Here is a 20,614-nt window from a genome sequence, read left to right as displayed (position 1 = left end):
ATGCATGCAAATAGCTTGCAGATTTTACTACCAATGCCCAACTTTTTATTTCTGAGTTTTAGAATTTGTGTACTAGAACACTAAAAAAAACCCCGGAACAACAACAACAAAAAACCCCTCATAAATAATTTTTACAGTGATACATACCTGTTACCATTAGGATTTCTGCAGGGAAATAATATGTGCAGGTACTAGAGCACTGGACCAGACTGTACAGAGAGGTTGTAGAGTCTCCTGTGGAGAAGAACCTGCCTGGATGTGTTCCTGTGCAGCCTGATCTAGGCAAACCTCTTCTAGCAAGGTGGTTGGACTAGATGATCTTGAGAGGTCCCTTCCAACCCCTATGCTTCTGTGAATCAGTGACTTTTCTGAGTATGTCAGAACTACTGCAGTAGCAGTGTGTCAGGAATTGAAACTGACAGTCAGTTATTTACTGCCTACTGGTATACAGGTTTGTTTATTTATTTATTTATTATTTTTTCTGTCTTAAGGTATGAGACCAGTATACAATCACTAGAAGAAAACAAGGAAGTGTTTGTTCATGGGTTGCTCCAGTTTACAAATAGTTGGAGACATTATTAATACATGATTGGAAAGGGTGTTTGCTTTTGACTATTCAAATTAATAATATCCTTGACAAGAAATTAGCTGCAAGTTACTAAGGAAAAAATATTAAAAACACAGCTTTTTCCTACTTTGTCATGAAATGTGTACACATTTCATACAAGCACATGCAATTCCATTAGAGCAAGAATCTAGAATAACTATAACAGTAAGACTATGGTTAAGAGGCACTGATATGGTAGCCATGGTATCTTTTGTCTTCTCTTTTCCCACCAGTATGAGAATGAAATGAAACGAAGGCTGACTTTTTCAGAACACAAACTTTTTTACAGATCAAGTAGAAGTGTTTCTGACTGAGTGTAAAGGTCTATGTATAAATGACCTACTACTTTTGTAGGGTGCTGAAAAATGTTTTGGATGGTTACAGATTAGTATGCTTGGGGGGGGAATGTAATTAAAATTTGATTCCTGCTTGTAATGTTGGGTAGCATTCAGTGGTTCTACTTAAAGCACTTAAGCTTTTCAGTCAAATGCTGGTGTGATACAGACATGCTGAGGCCAGGTGGTAGATGAACTTTGTAATATTAACTTAATTTTTTTTTTGAGATCTGGGTGGAATTGAGAATCCTCACCTTGATGGTTTCACACTTTCATGTCATGGAATGCAAGATGCCATAAAAATAAGGTAACAAAGAAAGCAAAAAAAAATTGGTTAGTTTTTTCATTCCTCTTGTCAAAGAACAGCAGCTCAGTGACAATTAAAGAAATGAAAACACAGAACACTGCTTCAAAGAAATTGTGAAGAATTTCTAAGAATGCTTCTAAATATGTTCTTGTCTGAAGCAGAGATGGAGCCAGAGCTCTTATAACTCATTTGCTTTATGACAGGGACAGTATTAATGCCTGATTAATGACGATGAACTTGATTAGTAAAAGCATCCTTTAGTTGATAGGAAATTTCGGGTTCTGTTCCTGTAATGCAGAAAATAAAAGTTGAAAACAAAAAATGCTGTTTCTAAGTCCAGAACATTCTATTAATTGTAATAACAAAATAAGAATGTTCAGCTTTTGTAAGTGGCTGTATCAGAGAAACTTTTACATTTCCATTAGGAATGATTCCCCACTAAGGTAAAAAAGCTAAGTTGGAATTTACTTGGATTTGAGTATTTTTTCTTGTGTGCAGGAAGAGCATGCTGCAGATGGGAAGACCTCTGAACTAAGAGCACACTGATACTAAATGGTTTGAGTGCCGTGCTGCTGTGCTGCTGTGCATTTCAGTATACTGAGAAAACTGGACTGCCCTGAAGTTATAAAGTGTTTGCTTCTGGAAATGTTTCTGAGAACATAGTCTGTTCCGTTGTACAGTAATTTCCCCTTTTTTCTTTTCTGGTGCAAAGAGAGGCTGCAAAAGAATTCTATTATTTTATTCTTGTAACTTTCTGTGGTTTCAGTGGCTGGTATGTTCTTATACTAATGGAAACCTGTATGTTTGTTCCAAAACAGGAAAATGGGCAATCTCCTTACTAATGATGCTTAAACAATGTTGCTGATGCTATTTAGCATTCCGTTCCTCACAGTGCCAGCAAGGCAGACATCTGGTAACTGGAGAATTAAAGAATTAAAACATAAGCAAGAAAAATTAGACCAAGAAAAAAAAAATCTTTTAGCTTTACCCTAGTTTTACACATTTTACTCAAGAGACCAGAAAGCTTTGGGTTAGTGATTTTTAACAAAAGGCAGAGATTCTACTCCCCTCGGAAAGCAGAAAGGGGAAAAGGAGAAGGGTATTCACATGTGTGACATGGTTTCGTGGCGCGGCTGTCCACGTTGGGTTTACGGTTGGACTTGGTCTTAATGGTCTTTCCCAAACGAAACGGTTCTGCGATTCCAAGCCCACCAGCTCGGCCCCCTGAGCCAACCACAGCGGCTCCCTGCCCGCTCCAAGCGGAGCTCGAGCTCGCTTGTCGCCGCCGCTGAAGGTGGCGCCAGCGCCCGGGCGCCGGTGGCGCAGGCAGGAAGCACGCTCCTTCCCGCGGGGGGCGCTCGCTGGTGGCAGCCGCTCACGTGGGCGGCCGTTTCCGGGCAGGTTCTCGGGGGCGGAAGGGGGCTCGCGCTGCCGCGTGGTTGGTGAGTGGCCGGCGCGGCGCGCGCGGGGCTCAGCGGCACCGTTATCCCACGGGAAGAGGCGGCGCTCGGCCCTGTCCTGTCCGGGCCTTGCTCGCGGGCGCGGCCGGGGTCCACTGGGTTCGCCCTGCCCTGCGCTAACGGCCGCCTTTTGTGTGACCCACCCCCTTCTCGCACGCTCCTGCGCAGGGCGGCGGGAAAGCGTGAGCAAGCCGCGGGCGTGCCGGTCCCGGGAAACCAGCGGCCTCGGCTCGCCCGGTCGTGAACTTCGGCCGTTGTCGCCTCTGCCCCACCACCCCGGGCAGGGGGTGGGTGCCTCCCCTCGCCCGGCGGCTTCCCTCAGCCACCGCTCCCGGCTTGCCTGCCGCTGGTGGAGCCCCAGCTCCTCCCCGGCGCGGCTGCGGCGGCTCCCGGGAGCCGAACTCGCGGCCTCCCGCCGGGAGCCCTGGCACCGGGCGGGCACTAACGCGCTTTATTTAAACGCCTTGTAGAGCGACTGAAGTGGAGCGGGGAGAAACGGCTCTTCAGGAACAAGCAGAAGGATGTCCCGGGACGGTGAGGAAGGTGGTTTAACGGCCTAGACCTGCGGGAGTAGCCGCCGCCTCCGCTTCAGCAACGCTGTGGTTTCGGGGTACGGCGTTGGCGGCGTGGCGCGGGCTCTGGGTGTTAGGTTTGTGGTGACTGTGGGTACGCTGGCCAGAGGGGGAGCCTCCGAAAGTTAACTACGAGTAAGTACTGCCCTTTGCGGGAGAGAACTCGCCCTGTTGGGAATCCTTAGCAGATGAGAGGAGTTAGGACATGCCTTCTGGTTTCTCAGGATTTTCCTGATCGCTTGAGCTTTTAAATATGCAGGTAGACAGATTCCCAGAGGATAGTGCCTTAAAGCTGCAGGGAAGTAAATTAGAGGTGGAACAGTCGCTGTGTTTGGTTCCTCGCTGTTTCCTTAAGCTACGATGGCCGAGTGACACCTGAAGTAGCTTTTCAAAAGTGCTGCGTACAGCTTTCTGTACATAAGGGAAGCTAGTATTGATTTGAGGTCGTTTTAATGTTTTGGATTGTTAAACTGCATTAGTGCATAAACTGCTAGATGCACTTAGCTCGATCCTGTTGGAGAAGGGCCAACCGAAAATACAGTTCAAGTCAAAAGGCAAATGGTTGTTTCAGCAAGAAGTTTTATTAAAATATTGACATACTTTCAGAAGGTGTATACAGTGTTACTTAATGCCTTATTGTGTAGACGTTGTGGTGTTTTCATGCCTTTGGTTTTGTATTCGTTTTATCTTTATATTTAGTGTGGTACGTATGAATTAGAATCTGGTATGTTTAGGTTTTCAATAAATTATTTTTGAAAAATGTAGTGCAGGGTAAACTCTGCTTCTTTGTTCTGGTAGGAGAAACTATATTTTTAAGCCTTCTCCTTTAAAAAAACTTAATTGACTGTATTCAGATGTGTACACCTGTACTGTAAATTTTTAGTGCTAGCTAATTGGAAGCCAAGCATTTCACTGTGTAGAGTGAGGTTTCCTAAATACCTTCGTTAAAGCAAGCTTTGTAAGTGGAAGTACCATTAATGTCAAAAGCTTCTAGATATTTCTGTATGTCTTGCAATACAGCCTCATCATTCTTTCCTCCATTACCTGCATATGGTAAAAATCAAGAGCTTATAAACCCATAGCTGTTATAGTTGGACTCTGAAGGACCTTTTTATTTTGGCACCAAATCCCTAGTTTTTTTGGAAGACTTTTCAGTTAAGAAGTTACTTAGAAATTTACCCTTCAGTTAAAGTGGTCTTGTATAGGGCTATTTTAAGCTAGTACATGAAAACCGAAATTGAGTTGTAGTCAAGTGTTTGTATAATCAGTTTTTTATAATTTTCTGTTCTTTTACACATTCTTCAGTGATTATTCTATATGAAATACTGTAATAGACCACAAATTTATAGTATGAGTTCATTGGGAAAATCAGCTTTAGAATTCTGTTTCCTGGAGTGAATGGTGGTCATAGCCATCATAAGAGAATCAGTGTTTAACTATTTTATTTGGAAATTTCTGAGTTTAGTCAGCTGTGCTTTTTTGATTTTTTTTTTTTTTTAATTCATTTGCTCTTCAAAAATTTGAGTTTTGGATTTTCACCTTTTTTGTATAGTTCATCTATTAAGAATGTGCAAAACCTAGCTGCTCAGAGTAGCTTGAAAGAGAAAAGCAATAAGTTTTTTACCTGGTGGCATGGGCTTGATACTGCATGAGGTTTAGATTGCCATCTCTATAAATTATCTGTTAACATTAAAAAGTTGCGAGATGTGTTAGATCTCAATATTATACTGGCTTTATGCTTGTCTCCCCCTTCCCCCTTTTAAATTGTAAGTATTCTCTACAACCGTTTCTAGGAGTCATCAGATCATGGATTCATGGTCTTAGTTAAGGTGCAATTTGTATGTGATATGACTGGTGTGACGTCAGCTTCTGGAGTTATGAATGAATTCAGAAGGAAGATTAACTAAAGGAACCTGTAGTGTAGGGTTTGGTGGTGGTGGCTTTTTTTTTGGAGGGGGGAGGGGGGTTGGTTTGTTTCTTAATTATTATTATTATTATCTGTTATAATGAAGAGTACTTTAATCAGTACAGGTATGCGTAAGGTTATTCAGAGACTGAAGTGTAGGGTTTAATTTGTTTTGGTTGTTTTGTATCTATTCTGTCTGTAACAACTTGTAAGACCTTGTTTCTTATGCCTTATTGACTATGACTTGGTTTTCCAGTCTTTTTTTACTCTATATGTGCCTAGCTAACACCTCCCTCCCCCCTTCTTTGTAATTATAATTTTTTAAAAATGTACAGACTGGACTTTTCAGTGGGTAGTGGAAGTTTTCTTAGATTTTTATATACTGCTGTTCTCAGTGAAGGCCTGATTTAAACCCATGATTTTACCTGTTTAGGCTATGCGCTATTAACGATTGAGTGGATAAACAATGTAAAAATTTAATGAAACAGTTCACTGAGCAGCTTTGGCTTGACACAAGTCAAATATGTAGGAAGATGATTTGTTGACAGAAACTTGTCAAAACCAAACCAACAACTTAATCTAATAAAGCATGAGAGGGTGCAGATATTTAAGTAAAGTAGTTCTTGGAACAAAGACAACCAAAGGAGCAGCAAAATGTTTTTTGGACACGAGAATAACAGCTGTACTGAGTGAATCTGCATGTTTAGTCTGGCATCTAGTCTCAGGAGTGGATGATAGTTTGTGTGTGGAAAAAAATGTAAACCCAGTAGCTTTCCTTAGGAAGTTGCTGCTCTTTGGTGGGGAAAAAAAATATTTGTAGTGTATTTAATCACATTAAGATTCTGAATATCTTTTTGCAGAGTCAGAATGACTAAAAAAAGGAAACGTCAAGAAGACTTCCAGAAAGTGAAATTGAAAGTTGGGAAAAAAAAACCTAAACTAGAGAATGCAACTGATACTACCTTCAAAACAAAGGCCATACATATTCCCGAGCAGCTTAAAGAAGATGGAGTGCTTCCTACACAAAACAGAAAACTTAACATAAAGGTATACTGTGACGTTACATTCTGAAATGACAGAAAATTGCTTGTCTAGGTTTACTCTGTCTACTGGAATTTAGGAAAAATTAAATAAAATTAGAAAACCCATCAGAGTATCTGAATACAGCCTCTTTGTCCTTGACAATTCTATGACTCAAATTGCTGGACCAGCATATAATCCAAACGAAAGGTTTTCAGCAGTGCGGATAGTAAAGTTGCACACTGATCTAAGTATCTAGAATTAATGTTTGGGTTTTGAAAGACTTGGATTGTAACTTAAAGACAGAGTTTTAAAAAGTAGACTTCACAAGGTGATTTTTTTTTTTTTTAATTCTCTTTCTCTGGGTGGTAATTCTGCTTTCCTTTTTGTCATCTTCACTTCAGGCAGCTCTTTACTTCAACTGAAGAAAGCTGTTGAGAGTGAGATTTTGTAGTTCTACTTTTAAGAACAATGTGAGATGACTTCTTTTTGGTCATGCCTGTATTAATCAGTAGGATTGTGCATTAATTTAAGAATGAAGAGTATCAAATTACCTGAAGGATGAGTCAATGCCATGTTTCTCCTGTCATTTAACTGTGATTTGTTCATTATTATACTTTAATGTTATATTATTTCTGAACATGTTATGCTCTTATGAACAGCAGGACCTTGTAAGAATAGATTCTGTGTTTTTGAATGTTTAAGCAAAATGTGCTGGAATAGGTGGAGAAGTTATGAGAGCTTGAAGTAGTAATGATGGTAAGTATCTGTGTCTTTCCTTTCAGGATCTGCTTTCACAGATGCATCACTACAGTCCTGGGGTTAAGCATAATGCACTTACTGGGCTGAAAGATCTCCTGTCTCAGTATCCATTTGTAATTTATGCACACCTTTCAAATATAATAAGTGAGGTGGCAGCTGTGTTTACAGACAAAGATTCTGGTGTCAGAGGAGCAGCTGTTCACCTGCTGCAATTCTTGGCTTCAAAAATAAGAGCGGAACAGATTGCACCGTTTTTTCCTTTGGTAAGTGCCCATCTCTCCAGTGCCATGACTCATATCAGTGAGGGAATTCAGGAAGATTCATTGAAAGTCTTGGATGTTTTGTTGGAAGCATACCCAGCTCTTCTCACAGACCGCAGCAGTATATTGTTGAAGAACTTTGTAGAGCTTATTTCTCACCAGCAACTGTCAAAAAGACTGAAAAGCAGAGAGAAACTTTCTTGGATGCTCTCTGTTAACCCAAGTCGCAGAGTAACTTCTCAGCAGTGGAGGCTGAATGTACTTACCAGGCTCAAGAAGTTTCTGCAAGCAGTGGTAGATGGGTCCAGTGAAATAGAGGATGAAGGGCTTCAAGAACAGAAGGACAGCCCTCATTCTGTGAGGAACCCCATATATATAAGTTGGAAACTCCATGCAAATAATCAGCAACATATACAGCTGTTTGAAAATGGTGGCTTACGACCAAAGATCAACTCATCGTTTAGACTGAGGTGAGAAAATGTTAATTAATTTGGGCATTAATGTCAAGTGTATGATCACAATGTTAAACTGTGGTTTGTTGCTGTTGGAGACAACAATTTAATTTTTATTATGGGATCGTCTCTTAGCCATATTGTAGGCCATTTAGTGTGATGTGCAGTCTTACTGCAGTGGCTTGAAAATATGGAAATACTCTGAAGATCCCTGTGCTATGAGTGTATCATAAACTTTCTTGTTACCAAATAAAAGCTTTATTTTTGTGCCATTCATAATAATTTTGGAAGACCACCTCTAGCAGGTGTTTTTGCATGCAAACTGGTGACTAGTGGTTGTTGCAGAGTACAAAACAGACCTAGGGGCAAGCAGGCCAATTTCTTTACATGTTACTTAAGCTTGTTTCTTACACCATGATAATGAATTTTATTGAAATTCTGTGCTTTCACCCTTGAGTCTATAAGTTTAGGAGTGTAGCTCCTTTAAAAGGAACAGCGTTGTAAGACATGCCTGACTTCATGAAGTTCTGCTTAAGTTTCCAATACTAGATATTTTTAGTCAATTCACTGGTTTATGTTTTGACTATGGTGAAAAATGTCTCCTCTGAGACACGTTGATGAATATGGAAGAAAGTGTGGCATGCCTAGGCACAGAAATGTTTGTGTGGTTTTTTAGTAGTACTCTAAATAGACATGAGCTGAAGCTGAGAGAGAACTAACTAACCATCTCTATTTTACTTCCTCCTTTCTGATTTACCCACTCCTCAAACTCGAGAGAAACCTCCCATCCCACTTTATGGTACCTTTTAAACATCATCAACATCATCATCCTTATGTATATGCATTACTGTGGATGTTGTATACCCACTGGTAGGAGACCCATAATGACAACTTGAATAGGTGTTACAGAGTGCTTCTAATTCACAGATATCAAAGTAGTTTGAAGAGAAACCACAATCCTTGTTCTATTGCTGTGGGAGACTGAATAAGGGATATGAAGCAGTTACATCAAATTCATCTGGGAGGTCAGAGGCTCAAAAGGGTATAAAAACCCAGTGCATAATCTGTTGCTGTGTTGGTTTCTTATCTTTGGATGAAGCTCAGAAAAGGTATTATCTTTCATGTCACAGGTATTGGCCTCAATTGGTAGGTGCTTTCCATCTCTGTTGGGGAGACACAAATGACCATTCCAATCCCACTTTACTAGGCTTCTTCTTGATAGACAGCAAATAAGGAAATTTTTATTAAGCTAAATAAAATGCATAGCTTATTCTCATAGAAATGGTTGTTAACGCAAGGGTTCAGTCATGACCAACAGTATTTGTTGCAGGTAAAACTTTAGTTGGAAACAGGACCAGTGAAGCCTTCTTGAGGCAGGGGAAAGGGTTTGGGCCTCAGCCCAAAATAGTTCTGTGAACTTCATCTCTGCAATCAGAAGTGTACAGCCATGGACTACCGTGTATCAGAGGATTCTTCCATTGTGCCCTGAATGATATGCAGTGCTAGATATACCATGCCTTGTGACAGCTACTAAGGTTGAGGAAAATAAACTTTTTACATCTGTTGTCACCTGAATTGGATTCCACTCTTCTGAGGAGCTAGAGTTTGGTGAAACATCGTGATCCGCTTGTGGTTATAAATACTTTCAAAAAGGCGTTTGCAGGCATGAGGAGGAGCCAGAAGAATAGAAGGAGACATTTTGAGAATCCAAGGCGAGATTGGCAAAGCAAGCTGGTGGCAGCAGGAACAGAAGAATGGAAAGAGAAGGGGTATCTGCAGAAGGTACTAAATTGTTCTCATCTATTGCTTTTGTGCCTATTTTTGGTGTATTTATTTTGCACAAAGGGCCAGTACAGCTTTGCTTTAGAGGATATATGCATAATTCTAGGAGTGGAAGTTAGTGTGGTGCCTTTTTTATTTGCCACTGAAATATTTTCTACTCATCTGAAAATGTTTAATTCCGTCTCTTCCAATCCCATCTGTGGCCTTTTACAGGCATTCCCAGTCCTCTACTTTGGCCATACTGCAAGGATAAATTACTTTTAGTAAGACATGGATAAAACATCTGTAATGCTCCTTGGGTACTTCCAAAGTCTGAAACAGTGTGTGTGGGTGTGTGTTTAGAGAAGTCAATGCACAAAATGGTCAAGGCCTAACTATAAATAATGAATTGACTAAACCATAAGTAACTAATTACAATGCATGTGTGTTGATGGCCTCATGGCTAATACTGCAAGTGAACTTCAGCTTAGTTCTTTAAAAACAGGCTTCCAAACACCACTAATAGTAGGCTAAGTTTGTAAAGTTTCTGTATCCTTTTAATCTTGCAAGTTCACTGGGCAGGGATGGCACCTCACTGATAACTTAGTTATTACAGAAAGGGATTTTCAGAATCAGTTTGTGGTAGTAACATTTTTTAAAAATTGTAGCTTCTGAGTTTGGAATGCTGGGTAATTCAGTAATGTAAATATTCAGACTTATTTTCTGCCATGTGCTAGGTCTTTTTACTGTGTGTGAATTGGGAGATCATTAGAATATATCCTCTGCCTTGTGTGCTGACTGTGTTTTGCATCAAACTCATTTCAGGTGTGGAAAACCAGAAAGCTTTTGCAACTTAAATTCGGTGATACCAAGGTGTGAGATCTTTCTTTTGGACTGGAAGTGGTGCTGAAGAGTGGTGCTTCTGTTTCTGCTGAGAAAGGAGAAAAAGCTGTAGAGCAAAGTGAAGAAAACTTCAGAGATCAAAATGGAAGACAAAGCATAGTGAATTAATGTGTGCAATGTGACCTGTGCATCAGATAGAAATGGAAAATACTGTTTGCTGGGAGTTTTGAGTGTTTCTTTGATGCAGTTGGCAGTGCACACAAAAAAGGAGGACAGTAACCTGACTTATACTCTGAGCCATAAAAGCCTATTCAGTGCCGATGGCTTTTTCCCATTTCAAGCAGCAAAAAGTTGTTTCCTTATTTTCTGTTTCTTTCACACTTACTTGACTTCCTTTTGCTGAATTTCTGGTGTCCTCTTACTGTCAAATAGTAGGTTTGTTAATTACTTTCTTTTGTTTGGTCCTGCTTTATAAAAATACTGGTGTTTTAAAGAAAAATGACAGCCTAAAGGGTACACAAATGTTTTGCAGCTCCCCTCAGTAGAATTTCCTATATTCTTATTCCTGTTACCCTATGAGGGTAATAAATTTTGTAATTTGAAAGCCACCTTACCATTAAAGAACAGTGATAACATACATGTGACAAAAAGATTTAACACTTTTAATTGACATAAAACTGTCACAGTTCCAGTGAATCTGTATTGCTAAGGATATTACATTAATCAAATACATAGTGAATAGATGGGTGTAATGCTTTGTCATCTGTTGCTGGCAATTGGATGTTATTTACACCTTTTATTGTTAACCATGAATATTTGAAGGAGCTTTATTTTGAGACATGGGGGTATATTTTGCAGGGGTATGTGAAAGCCATGCCAACTCTTCTTGCCCAAATGCTTTCTGCAGCTGGCTGGAGTAGCCCTTTTGGCATGGGTTCTTCCTCCTTTTTCCATTCCCTGTTTCAGACATGTACTGAAATAGGTGGGGGTTGTGTTGTACTTTCCTAGAAACCTTCCGGTGTGTATTGGCAACTTCTTGGGTTTCATCCATTGTTTAATGGGCAGTTGTTTGTGTTTGGGGTTTTTTTTTTGGTGTGTTTCAGAAATACTTTTTTAGAATTCTAGAGCTCTGTTTTCAGAGAAACAATTAAAGACTGCAACTTCACAACTATGTCAGCCAATTACTGACATTTCAGAATCTCAGCTAACTGTATCATGGCACAGCATTCACAGGACAACCTACCTTTTTAAGTGAGGCTGTGGTGGTGGTGTCAACTGGCTTGTTCAGTGATACTTTAGAATTCATTGTGGTTATAACTGGAAGGTAGATTTATCCTTTGTGTCTTTAGAAGACTTGAGAGTTAAATGTCTGTTGGAACCATTTATCCTAAACTCTCTTTATAGCCTAAAGGAAACTGATGTCTTATGGCAGGGAGGACATGGAAGAACAAAATACGGACAAGTGAGCCGAAACAGGTTGACTGCATGAATTGGTTGCTGCAGTTAATGCTCAGCTTTATTAAATTTTAAGGTATATGGTAGTTGTTGTAGGTACTAAAGTAAAAGTAACATTTTTAATTTTTTGTGACCAACTGTTTCCACTCATTTTATTTTGTGCTGGAGGTTTAAATTCTCTCTCCCATCCTGCCTTCATTGAAATAGCCTGCCTTTGTCTCACATTTTATTCTTTTGCAGATGTCTTCTTGCTACTCCTTTTATAGTTTATTAATACCTGGATTTGTTGTGGTCCAATAATTTTCTTGAGATACCATTTTCAAACAGAAACAAATGACAATAAAATTTTCTGTTATGTGCATATTATAGATAATTGCAACAGCATGAGAAATTAGAGCTTCATGGAAGGATGTAACTAATTGGATAATTTGGAAATGACAGGATGATCAGGAAAAGCTGCTTCACCTCTTTAATCCAATATGGATTGAAAATATTTGTAAACAGATTTCTCTGCCAGTGAAAAGAAAGCAAGTAGTTTTTCAGATCCTATTTCGGGTGTATATGTAAAGAAAAATCACTTGGAGAAAATCACTGAAATAGGAGTTTAACAGGAGATTCAGTGTACCAGTTGCATATTTGGAAGTTAGAATTATGGTGGGAATTTCCTGCTGTGAATCAGAAAACAAAATTGTCATGGAAAACAATGTCAGAAAGGATCAGCTGAAATTATTGTTGCTTTTTTTTTTTTTTCTTAAGGGCTCTTCATATTTGGAAGTCTTTTCAGAAGCTTTTGTACTGCTTAAAATCATGTTTCTTTCTTTAAAGAATCTTGGTTTTGAAATGGATAAAATTCAGATGATCTTTTCCAGGAGCAGGATTTGGTAATTCATACTGATAATCCCTTTTAAAACTCAGATGAAGGGTGTTAAAAGGGAGTGTGTGTGAATAAAGTCCCTGATTTTCTTGCTTTCTGGGGGATGTCCTTTTAATTTAAGCCATATGTGCTAATTTTTTGATAATTTTTGTTTAACTTAATTATCAGATCATGTTAATTTTTCAGCTAGTTCTCCAGAGCTTTATGGGTGGGAACAAAAATTAGTTTTTTGCAGAATGATTATTTTTTAATTAATATGAACAACTATTATGTTTATTATAGCTGAACATGGTTACTAACTGTAATAAACCTCATGCATTTGACAATACTTTCTAGTCAGTCTCATTATTTTGCTTCAAGAAGCTTAAAACAAGCTTTTTTATTTTATTGTGCTGGGTACTGTTGAGTTCTTCTGTAGGGTGGAAATCATGCTTCTCCATTTTACAGACTTTGCATGTAACAATGGGGAAAGAAGTACTGAAATCTAATAATTAGTTACAGAAGCACACAACCTTGCAGGGGGACATGGGAGCAAGTTGGTTGTAGATGGTTTGAACTCCCATTTTCTTTACTGAAATGTGTAGCAAGAAAGCAAGCAAATATTTAATGTGTTAAAAAGTAATCTTTCCTGATTTTTAGAGAAGGAAGGTGATGCTGCTCTTATCTGGTTTTAAAGGTGTAATCTTTATATTTTTCCTTCTTTTTTTTTTTTGTTGTTGTTATTTAGGTCTCTGGCAAGTGTAATGGACAGTGCAGAAAAGGGCCTGTCCTCGGCTGAAAACTTAAAAGGTTTTATTGAGATAATAATTCCGTTACTGATTGAGTGCTGGATTGAAGCATCTCCTGCACAATCAGCTCCTATTCTTGGAAACCTTTTGGAATCAGAATCTCAGCATCTTATGCAGCAAGTGCTTAGTATAATACATTTATTGTGGAAACTCACAAAGCGACATGATGAAACATACAAAATGGTAAGGGAGAAGTGATCTGCGGCATAATAATGACAGCGTGTTTTGTTTTGATTGGAAATTTGTGAGTCGGGGGTTGGAAGTAGTGGATATACGTTGTGAAGAGATAAAAAGCCTAGACTTTGAGTAGAATTTGAGTTTGGACTTTAAGTCTCTTACTCTAGAAAAGAATTGAGCTGAACAGTGAGTTCGCTCATAGTTTCCAGGAATCGTCCTTCACAGACTGTATCATAAAAGCTTTTGAAACTGAAAGCAATATTGGAGAAGATAAGCATTTTATCTGCCAAATTACCCTATAGAACATAAATTTGAACTTGGTTTTATGTATTGAAAAATATTACAGGGGTAGGAGGATGAAAATGAACAAACCCTAAACCTATGGAAAGGCAGGGGTTAACCGAGATCCTCTAATTGCTTGGTGCAACCTGTGTTGCTGTGTCGTGATGGGCACTATCATAAGGCACAAATCTCAGTAACTGGAAATTCCAGTATTTGGAAAATATGCTTGAAGGTTTCCTTTACCCCTGATTATTTTATCTGTCTTTGATAAATGCATTACTATTTTTTTGTAACTTGCTACTCTTCCAAAGATTTTGCAAACTGGAAAAACGTTCTTTCCATTTTGGCTATTGAGAGTTGGAAGGAATTTCTTGACAGCTCTTTATTTTACCTGTGTGTAGGACTGTAGGTCCTTTTGGTAAACAAAAGTCATATATAATTATTGGAAAACATTTGTGGAATCATTCCATTAGACTTGAGTTATGCAGCATACACAGCCTGAGAGATAGATTGAGTGTGTCTGAGCAAAATGTGTTGTTTGCCTCTTTCATCATCATCTTTTCTAGAGAGCATCTTGGAAGCAGGCAAAAAAAAGGCAGCTGGCCAGGTAAATACTTAGAGCTGCTTACTGCCCCTAGCAGAGCTGCTGGTTTAGCCCTAGGGTGCTTGCACTTTGGTCACATGTAAGGAGTGCTCTTGTGTCAATATGTGAGTTGTATTAAGTACAGGCAGTGGCATTGTCACCCTAGGATGTTTTGGGAAAAAAGAGGAATCTGATATGCAGACATGTTTTAGATACAATAAGCAGCTTATTTTGTCCTTTTCCTTTATAGTCACATTTAAATATAAGTGACTGAATTTGAAAATGGAAACATTGCTTATTTCATAACTCTTGGGCTTATAGGCCAAAGTGGTTATTACAGACACTTTGGAAAACCACTCTGAATATGCTTTGTGGAAACCTATTAATCTTTAAAATAGTTTAGTGGTAATTTTATGTTCTAAATACCTCAATATCATAAAGATGATTTTGCCTGACTAGTTTGATAGCAACGCAGGCCGCTTTTGTGATGAGTTTTGCTGGACGCTGAGGAATGGTGACTATCTGCTAACCCACAAAGTAAAATTATTTCTAAATATTTAAAAACATCTTTTTTCTGTAAGCGTCACCTTTCTGCTTGAAAACATAGTTCAAAGCTCACTGACAAAACAAGTACACTAATGGTGGCAGAAGATGAAGGCAATGTCAGATTATATCTTAATGGAGAACTTGGGGCAGTCAGTGCAAGTACCCTGATAAATTGATATAAAAGCACTTTCAATTCACATCTGTAACCCACTCAATGCAATACTATATATTTCCATAGTAATACGTGTTAAGAAACCATGCTAGTCCAGTTTGGGTTAAATGATGTTGCTCAGCCTTGACATACATTGTAATTTTGTTGTTCAGCCTTGACTTGTAATTTTACTCACTTGTTTTGTGGGCCATCAGGGTCATGCTGAGGACTTCACATTTACATCTGCAAGTAGATGTGTTTGAAAACTTGGAAACAGAAGCTGAGGTTCCTGCTTTTCATTGATTCCAATATTGACTTTGGAAGGTGACTACACTGATGCATTTCACTTTCTACCATGTTTTCTGTCTGTCATCTGCTTTCGTTAACAGGAGCTATGGCTTCGAATGAATTACCTTGTTGATTTCAAGCACCACTTCATGCGCCATTTTCCTTACTCTTTGCAAGAAACAGTAAAGCACAAAAAGAAAGATTCGTGCAAAGGGTAAGAATAAAATCAATGTCATCTTATGAAATTCAAAGCTGTAAGATAAGTGAGACAATGTAAGTCATATGTTTTATCTAGTATTAAGTTTTTAATGTTGGAGAAGAAAACCTTTTATTGCATATCCCCTGAAGATCTGAAGGGTTCACAGGTAGGCAGCATTGCTTTGTATAGAGAAGTTTTGGTTGTTCTTTGAAAATTATTATATAGGAAGTCATCTGAATATCCTTTGGTAGAAATTGAAATGCTGTCTTAGAGAAACGAAAGCTTTGTATCCAGCAATTGATCTGGAATTTGCATAGAGCTAAATGGCGATTTCTGTTAGTCTGACTGGTTTCATATGTTGGCATGTTTTCTTCAGTTTGCTGCTGAATTAGATCAAAATGTAGTTGAAACTTCTTTTCATCCACATCTACTACTAATTCAATTACAGGGATGGATAAGTACAGCTAGGAGGGAAGTTAAGGACACATTGTGCTTATCCTGTATGGCAAAGCATTACTGGAGCAGAAGCAGCCAGCATTTCTGCAGTATTGAGCTGGCAGAGAGGATATACCAGTTTTGTTCTGGTACAGGCTGGTGGCAGGTTTTTTCTTCTCTCAGCACCCAGATAGTCACACGAAGTCTGTTCTGGAGTCTTTCTGTGCCATTGCAGTCTGTATGTGTGTGCAAAAGGTATTGGTCATTGTCTGTCTTGGTTTCAAATCCTTGCAAGCTGTGCCACTGTTGATTGAGCTGTAGCAGTAAAAGAACCTGGTTTTACCATGGTGCAGGTATGCCTGAGGTTGAAATCCTGTTTGATATTTTGCCTATTGCATTTTCTCTTCCTGGAAGGGTACATAACATACAAGCATAGTTCTTCACTAAATGCTTTCATTTCAACTAAGTCTCATCCATTAAGTTCATAAAGCCAAAAGGTGTTTTGCTTTTCCAGGTTTTGACTTGAATATCTTTTCTTGAAACTGAAAATTTTACAAATTAGTAGCTAGACAATACAACCATCTTTCTTGCCTTACAGCTGATATCCTGACTAACAATACTTCTGTTTATATCTTCACTCTACTACTAAGTTTTGCACCATTCTTGCAGTGTAAAATAAATATATTCTTGGATACATGGAGGAAAAATAATCTGTGAAACTCCTTGTTGTGTTTTTATTTTGGCTGTTATTTCAAGAGTTCTGGAAACTTAGCTTCCTGCCATGAAAATAGTTGCTCTTGGTTTTCTTGCTTACCAATATATTGGGTTAAAGGCCTGTATTCAAAAAAACTTGCAGAGCACTTCAAGGATTTCTTCCATCTCTAATTTGCAAAATACGACAGAAATTTATCACTGAATTCTGAACATCAGAAAGTTGCTATCATTTGTGCTGTGTAATTGATGACCACAGGCTGAGATTTGCTTGTATTGCAGTGGTTGGTTCTGAACTGAAGAGGGACTGTGCTTCCGTTAGTGCAGGTTGAAGAGCTTTTTGTCTTTTCACAGCACTACTTTGTCTTTTGAATGTAGGCTTTGGTATTGTGCAACTTTCTGTATAGAAATGATGTGCTTTTTCTAAAAATACTTTTTCTTGTATAGTGTGAGTAACCTGACAGTCAGCAAGTAGAGAAATTCTAGTGTTAGGCCAAGCATAGTATCCTTCATTTTGCCTTTCAAACCTCTGTAGAGCAGCAGGGTGGTCCTGCAGAATCTTTTGATGGTGAAAAATGTTTCTGATAACACATAAGTTTGGAAAAAGCACCTAAATAGATTTCTCTATGCTGTTCAGAGTACTTTTTGTCATTGTGTAATAAAGACAATACCCATGTGATTTGTAATAGAAGAGACTCAAACTAAGGTTTTTTTAAATTTTTTAGCTGTCCTTTACTACTTCAAATTATCTAAAAGTGCTGCCAGGCCCAGAGTAAAAATGTCAAACAGGAGAAACCAGCCAGAAATACGATGTAGAATTTTGGTTGTTGCTGCCACTGCAGATATTTTGGCAGCAGAACAAAAAAATGCAAGTACCCAAATGTCAGATATAAAGACTTTCAGTTGGTTTCAAAACTTTAACACTTAGAATTTTTTTTCTACTAGTATGATTTCTATCCAATTAATGTATATTAAAATGAACAAAATATTTTAAAATCTCTCTCTTTTCTTTCTCTTCTCTCCTCCAGCAACAAGTATTGTGTGACATCTTCAAACAGTGTAGACCATCTTTTGCTAAATTTAACCTTGTGTGACATAATGGTTTCACTAGCAAGTACTTCAACACTTCAGATGGATTCTGGTTGGCTAGACATGATAAGGAAATATGTGACAGATACTCTTCAGGATGGCAGCAAGCTGAATAGCAAGCAGGTGAACAGATTGCTTGGTGTGACTTGGAGATTAATGCAAATACAGCAAAACAAAGGTGAGATATAAGCAAAATAGTGCACTGAGTTTGAGGTATTCTAGCATTATCAGGTCATCTTACATCCTCCATTATTGCATCAAAGTATTTTGTCGAGAGGTAGATTGAATTTCATGGTCATCTGCATGAAGCATTGAAAACTGATTTTTAGGAATGAATGTTGTTAGATTCATACTGTTGTTATGCAAAGTATTAATATATTTGTATACCTCTTTTCTGGTTTTACTACTTAAGATATTCTTGTAAATGGGAAGATAAGTTTTCTAAACTTTTTTCTGATAAACAATAATCACTGGAATCTAAAGATGCATGAGAGAGTTCTGATGGAAGCTGCTGTAAAATACTTCCCAAGACGTTTGTTTTGAATCCTTTTTCAAGAGAAAACATACTTCCTGTTTTGATTTGCATGACTGCTGTAGTATTTTAACTTAGCTTGTTCTTTGCTTTTCAAGTACTATATGGTTGTGTTCAATGTAAGATCTTGTTTTACCGGTCTGCTAAGTAATTGATGTAGAATTTATTTAAGAAAGGAAATTGTCAGTAAATCTAAAAGTGGCATCAGTCTATTTTGTTTCACCAGTCTGGTAGAAGTGAATTCCACAGCTGTGCAGCCAAGTAGTTTATAGAAAATGCTTTGCCCGTAGCAACAGGTTTCATTGTTAGTGTTGCAAGATGAAAAGATGTCAGATATCCCTCAAATATATTTGCAGTTAGTTGTATCTCCTTCCAAATCGATTTTAATTGAGTCTTATCTATCCCTGTGCCCCTGATGACAAAGGTGATAACTAATCTTTCCCACCTACACTTCAAATTTAGCTTCATGTTGAGTGGAAGGAATAGTTCAAAGTCAGAGATGTGCCTGTCTTGCCAGAAGAGCTAAAGTGGAAGAGTTGCTACTGGAGGAAGTAGTTTCCAAACTGTTTCTAGACTGTTAAATCAGATACTTCACACTTTTTTTTAATTGAGCATTGACTTTTCTCCTGTTTACCAAACTTCTACCAGAGAGTGGATAATAGCTGGTGTTTTTCTAAACAAAGTGGCCATTTTAATGCAATAATTTTTCTTGGGAATGCAGAAAATAAATAAGCTTAAAGAAGTTTAGATGAAATGTGCAGAAAAGCATAGTGGTATCTTTGCAGTCACGTTTTTCAGGCTTGCCTGTTTGGAGTAGCTGTTTATGCTGGGGTGAAATGCACGTGTTCACCTTTCCCTGTGGATGTGCAGGAGAGCTTTGAGCTGTGATGTCTGAGATTTCTCTCCATTGTTTTAAGATCAAACTCTGGATCAGCTCTCTGTAAATAGAGGTTTGCTTCTTTCTTGCATCTGCTGAGCGTGACTTTAGCAGCAGTTTGCCTGCAAATTATATTTTTGATAAATTTTCATAGAGTAATGAAGAGAACAGTCATTTCAGAAAGAGACTTGCCATGTGCCAGTTAAAACTGAAATAAGTTAAAAATTGAGGACTTGGGATGCATTTTAGGAGTCTGTGTAATTTGTATCTTCTAAGTATACTTTCTAAGAATGCATTTTTAATTTGCTTGTTTTTAAACTTGTTCTGTTCATATGAAACAATTCAAATAGTAGGACCTACCTTACTCAGCATGCCACAGTGTTATTTGAAGGTATCTGAATATTCTACACACTTAGAATATGTATTTCCTACTATACTAGTTCAGTTAGCAGTTCGTTAATTAGCTGAAACCTACATGAAGGTGTAATTGTTACTCAAATAAGAATAAGCCAGTGTTCTGTTTAAGAAGCACTGTCCAAGATGATTCTTCACCTGAAGAGTATGTGAACTGACTTTATTTGATGGTCCTGGTGCAATAAAAAGAACTCAGTAATTTATCTTAAAGTCATTCTTATTTGGTATATTATTCTGTTGTCAAATATATTAGATTTCAACTTCTAAATGGCTCCCTCCATTATGCTTAATTTCAGGTGCTTTTTATAGTGTGTCTTTTAGTGACACTCCCTATGCCATAAATTAACTATCACTAGTAAGATTTTTGCTGATGAAGACCAGCCACTAACTGGATCCAGAATAATTTTCAGTGTGGAACATTCTTGTCTCCTTGGATGGATGTGTGGAACACATAATTGTCTGTTTTTGAACACGTAACTTACTCAGACTGCTCAGTACACCTGTAAGGAAGCACAAAGGTTTCCCAGTCTTGGTTTATGAAGATAATTAAGCGATTGCTACTGCTTAAGTGTATCTTGACAGTGATTTATTGGGACCCCAAGGTCTTCTGAGACAAATTGAGTCAGGTCTCAATACCATTCACATATCTCTAAAGTTTTCACATGCTTCTGCATTCTTTCCAGGCTTGTGTTCTCTGAATTCAGATATTTTCCCATGCTTTGTTAATTTTTATGTCTGGTGGTTTAATTTGCGAGGAAAATTTTTCATCTTTCTCAGTCTACTGTAATCACTTCTCCACTGGCTGGCTGGTTTTGGCCATCTTTGTTATAAAAATAGAACTTCCATACGTTGTTCTAAGTCTTATGATAATGCATAGCTGATGAGAGCTTCAGAGAAGGAAAGGTTGCAGTGGAGTTAAGCACTTCCC

At 38.2% G+C, this 20,614-nt stretch overlaps 1 protein-coding gene across 2 annotated transcripts in view; it reads left to right on the top strand.

Moving 5' to 3' along the window:
* Positions 1-6,054: 6,054 nt before the first annotated feature.
* The window catches only part of TEX10 (testis expressed 10), a 54,577-nt gene continuing 40,017 nt past the window's right edge, over positions 6,055-20,614 (top strand). For both annotated transcript variants that reach the window (XM_054381554.1, XM_054381552.1), the window contains exons 1-5: positions 6,055-6,234; positions 6,993-7,699; positions 13,342-13,585; positions 15,531-15,643; positions 17,803-18,041. In XM_054381554.1, coding sequence (XP_054237529.1) covers positions 6,055-6,234; positions 6,993-7,699; positions 13,342-13,585; positions 15,531-15,643; positions 17,803-18,041 — 1,483 coding nt within the window. The remainder of the gene's footprint in view (positions 6,235-6,992; positions 7,700-13,341; positions 13,586-15,530; positions 15,644-17,802; positions 18,042-20,614) is intronic.

The sequence above is a fragment of the Indicator indicator genome, chromosome 6 (assembly GCF_027791375.1).
Source record: "Indicator indicator isolate 239-I01 chromosome 6, UM_Iind_1.1, whole genome shotgun sequence".
NCBI classification, from domain to species: Eukaryota; Metazoa; Chordata; class Aves; order Piciformes; family Indicatoridae; genus Indicator; species Indicator indicator.
The sequence above is the reverse complement of the archived record's forward strand: the minus strand, read 5'-3'. Positions and strand labels throughout refer to the sequence as shown.